Source organism: Rhagoletis pomonella, unplaced genomic scaffold (assembly GCF_013731165.1).
Source record: "Rhagoletis pomonella isolate Grant_MI unplaced genomic scaffold, Rhpom_1.0 Rhpom_scaffold_00002, whole genome shotgun sequence".
Taxonomy (NCBI): Eukaryota; Metazoa; Arthropoda; class Insecta; order Diptera; family Tephritidae; genus Rhagoletis; species Rhagoletis pomonella.
Genome location: NW_023458556.1, coordinates 96,961,159 through 96,965,450, shown reverse-complemented (window position 1 = coordinate 96,965,450; position 4,292 = coordinate 96,961,159). Strand labels below are relative to the sequence as shown.

Below are 4,292 nucleotides of genomic sequence, written 5' to 3'. Positions count from 1 at the left end.
AGTCTGTAACCCGAAGATGCAACAATATTACCTTTTATTAAATGCAATGTTCCAATTTTTAATTTCAAGTACTTAATTAAAAGAAAAAACTATTAAAAATCACAAACTTTTAAATTTTTTTATTTACCTAAATCACCTAATTTATTCACCTAAATTATGGCTGACTTCCAAACGTCAATTGCTTTGCATACGTACAAAGTACAATGTTCCATAACGCCGAACTACACAAACCGCATTCGAAAAGTTATTGAAACGTATCTCTAGAGTAATAAGCGCATCACCAACAAAGTTGATGCTTGGTTTGTTTTCGGTTGCGGTTGGTGTTGTGAAAATGGAAAATTCAGAAATGTTGTTCGTTGTTATATTGAAAATTTAAATATGCAATGTATATGGTTGCAATATTTCGCAACTCTGCATATACAAACAGTTTGAATACCGCATGATAACGGTATCCAGACCATGTATTGATACGTTTTGGAAGTCAGCCTATTTCTTAAAAATAGTTGGCATCCGCACTCGCATCCGCGGATGTCTAAAATTCCTCATTCGCAACATCGCTAATATTGATATATATTATTTTGGAAATATGTAGGACGAATATTACGTATTTTGGAGCGAATTTCCGTCATCCCTTGTCAAGTTTGGCTTGGAGACAAACCTGTTTGGCGTTGTGACTAGTGTAGATATGAGCACTAGTCATATAGAATAGAATAGAAATCGATGCCAGTTCTCATATTTGCAAAAAAGTATCGATAATACTCGCACTTCCAAGTATTTTAAAGCAAACGAGAAAAGTAAACAAAAAACAGATTTATTTGCGTTTATGACCTCTTCCTATTTGTAAATTTCATATGCTACGTTTATACGCACGTATTATTTGCAAATAACAATTTGCAAAATGGTAGACTTTGCCGTATAAACGCTGAGTTAATTTTTTATTTGCAGATAACTAAATCACGCAAATAAGTATTGATTAGTGGTATTATTTGCAAATAAGCGCAAGACGCCGCCATTCTTAGGTTTATTTTCTTTTTCGATGGTCATATTATTGCCTTTTTATAATCAGGCAATATTAAAAAAGAATTTTTCACCATCGAATAAATAGTGAGTTAGGTATTTGCAAATTATTTTTATTTGCAAATAGTTTATTTGCAAATAGTTATAGTTGCATTATTTGCAAGTAACAATTTGCAAAATGGTAAACTTTGCCGTATAAACGCTGAGTTAATTTCTTATTTGCAAATAACTAAATCACGCAAATAAGTATTGATTAGAGGTACTATTTGCAAATAAGCAAGACGCTGCCATTCTTAGGTTAATTTCCTTTTTCGATGGTCATCTTATTGCCTTTTTATAATCAAGAGTCTTGATTCAAGACGTTAATACTTTTAACTTTATTTTCCTTTTCGATGGTCATATTATTGCCTTTTTATAATCAGGCAATATTAAAAAAGAGTTTTTCACCATCGAATAAACAGTGAGTTATGTATTTGCAAATTGTTTTTATTTGCAAGTGGCTTACGTATAAACGTAGTAATAGACACTGCTTTTAGTATTTGAAATCTGATATAACGAGTTAACTCGTCGATTCCCAGTGTCACGTTTCAGCTTAAGGAAAACGATTTTTTCCATTTTACCACTGTTGACAACAAGTCAACATATCAGTGGAAAGCACATAACTTTATTGCTGTTGTAGTCGAAAGTCAGCTGTAAAATTGTTTACTTTTATCGCTAGCTTTTGTGGAATTCGTCGTTTGTTAGTGTTTTTTATATCAGAAGTTCAGCTAATGATGCCAAAATGGTCAATAATGTGTCTAAATGGTAAATGCAATTGGAAAAACAAGAAATGGGATATATTATATATGAATTTATGCGGATGATTGCGGAAATGAAGCGAGAATTTCAGCTACAGATGCTCGCCATGCAGAACCTCATCACAAATCAGCAAGAGCAAACGAAGGCTAGCGTCGCGGCGTTGCAGAAAGAGTTGCAAGACGTTACCAAGAAGCTGCCGGCTATATCTGCAGGCACGAGAGATGCTACTCCAAAGTCCACTGCAGGTAAAACTATACCGCCTGGGATCGTCAACTCATACCCCGTAAACCCTCCATTATCCACTGCAAACACCACAACGGGAGTTTCAGCGAATTTGAGAGTTGCCGTTACGACACCTAACAGCGCTGCCGTCTCAAACGCACAAGCCTCTATTGCGTCCGATACTGGGGTAAATAACTGTACTGGTGGGATAGGTGTTCCAAGTCAACGTGAAACCGCCGACCCATGTCTAGGCGACGTGTTTTCATCAACATCTTGCGCAGCAAGTATGACAACAACGACCAACACTACGCGTTTTCATCCGGCTACAATTGCACGAACTACTCCAGCAGCTGGGGCTCCTACAAATGGTATGTCCACCGCTAGATCGACAAACGTCAATGCCTTTCCATCGTTTCCGGCTGCTGTAGCTCAAATAACAAATGCTTCTGGGTCGCACTCACAAGCGGGCATTTCTTCAGATGAGTATTTTGCTAATTTCAATTCTTTAGGTTACGCACCTGCCAGAGCTCATAAAATCTACCCATTGCCAAAGTTTGGTGGACAGCCTGAAGAATGGCAAGCTTTTATAGAAGACTTCCAAACGACAACCATCGAATTTCAATACAATGAATTACATAGTATTATGAGAATACGTGAAGCACTGTATGGGCCTGCCAGGGAAATGGTAGAATCACTTTTATCCAGTGCGAAAAATATCAATGCTATATTAACAACGCTAGCGGAAACATATGGTCGTCCAGAACAGCTAATAAAGAGCCAGCTCGAAAAGGTACAATCCTTGCAGCCTGTTCCCGAACGAAAATTAGATAGGTTAATCGCGTTTGCTAATAAGGTAAATAATATGTTATTATTCTTGCAATCAGTGGGCGCACAACATCATCTGGTAAACCCGTTTTTGGTTAGTGAGCTTGTATCGAAGTTGCCGATGACACATCGTATGCAGTGGGCTGAAAAATGTATGGAATTGGGTCGTGCACCTAACATAGTGGATTTTGGGCAGTGGTTGACATGCTTGCGTAGATTTGCTAACATGGTGACGGATAGCCTACTGCCCTCACAAATTTCTATAAATTCCCGTGCGCATGGTAACGTGCCTGGAGTGAACAAGGGCAAATACTCGATGTTTAGTCTTGCGCGCCGTAAATGTATTATTTGCGAAGGCGATTGTCAATCGCTTGCTTCGTGTGAAAAGTTCACTAAACTACCAGTTGAGCGCAAATGGGAGCATGTAAAGGAAATGAAAGTCTGTTTTGCCTGCCTTAAATCCAATCATACCGTAAATAAATGTTTTTCAAAGAAGTGCTGTGGAATAAATAATTGTCAAAAATACCACAATCGTTTATTACACTCGATTCATACTGATTCCAGTGAGTCATCGACCAGTGATCGAGTAAGAGGGGAGGTGCCCCATGAAAAGGTTAGTTGCCACGTTGGTAGAAATGCAAATGAGGTTTTATTTCAAATCATGCCCGTTAAGTTAATGAATCGCGAGAAAGAGGTTGTTGTGTACGCATTCATAGATGATGGTGCTGACGTCTTCATGCTGGATTGGAGTATTGCAAACGACCTTGGCCTTAGTGGAACGAAAGAGCACCTGGAGATATCTTGGCTTAATGGTCATTCCGAAAAAGAACCTACAGAAGTGGTTGAGCTAGGTATTAGCGGCACCGCGTCACATGCAAAACAATTTAAGATATCGAAAGTATATTTGAACAAAAATTTGATTCTGCCAAAGCAGTCATTTAATAAGAACGAAGTTCTGGGATTCAATCCAAGTTTTGACGACGTACCTTTGGATAGTTATTCTGACGTCCAGCCCAAAATGATAATTATCCTTACGCATGCATTTTTAACAGTGCCAATTGAAGGTCCTCGATTGTCGGCCATAAACATGCCCGCAATTTGTAAATCGCGTTTGGGCTGGGTAATTTTTGGCCCTACTGGAGAACGCTCCACGACGAAGAGAAGTGTACTACACGCTCATCGTATTAAACACAACGACGATAGTGAAATGGACGAGATTATGCGCCAATATTTTGAAATAGAGACATGCGGTGTCAAAACTAATGCGAGGCCATTGACGTCAAAAGCAGATGACAGAGCACTGAAAATATTAAACGATACAATCAAGCTAAAAAGATGGTCGCTATGAATGTGGGCTGCTATGGAAAGAGGAGACAGTTAAGTTTCCAGATAGTTATACACAAGCAATTAAGCGATTGGAGTTGATTGAA

At 38.4% G+C, this 4,292-nt stretch overlaps 1 protein-coding gene across 1 annotated transcript; it reads left to right on the top strand.

Moving 5' to 3' along the window:
• The first annotated feature begins 1,846 nt into the window (after positions 1–1,846).
• LOC118756234 lies at positions 1,847–4,210 on the top strand. The gene has a single exon (XM_036491010.1). It carries the CDS (start codon positions 1,847–1,849, stop codon positions 4,208–4,210), a length of 2,364 nt encoding a protein of 787 aa, XP_036346903.1.
• The last annotated feature ends 82 nt before the right edge of the window (positions 4,211–4,292 follow it).

Excerpts from the sequence above, each read along its gene's own strand:
- LOC118756234 (XM_036491010.1), top strand. The coding sequence starts at position 1,847 with ATGGGATATATTATATATGAATTTATGCGGATGATTGCGGAAATGAAG.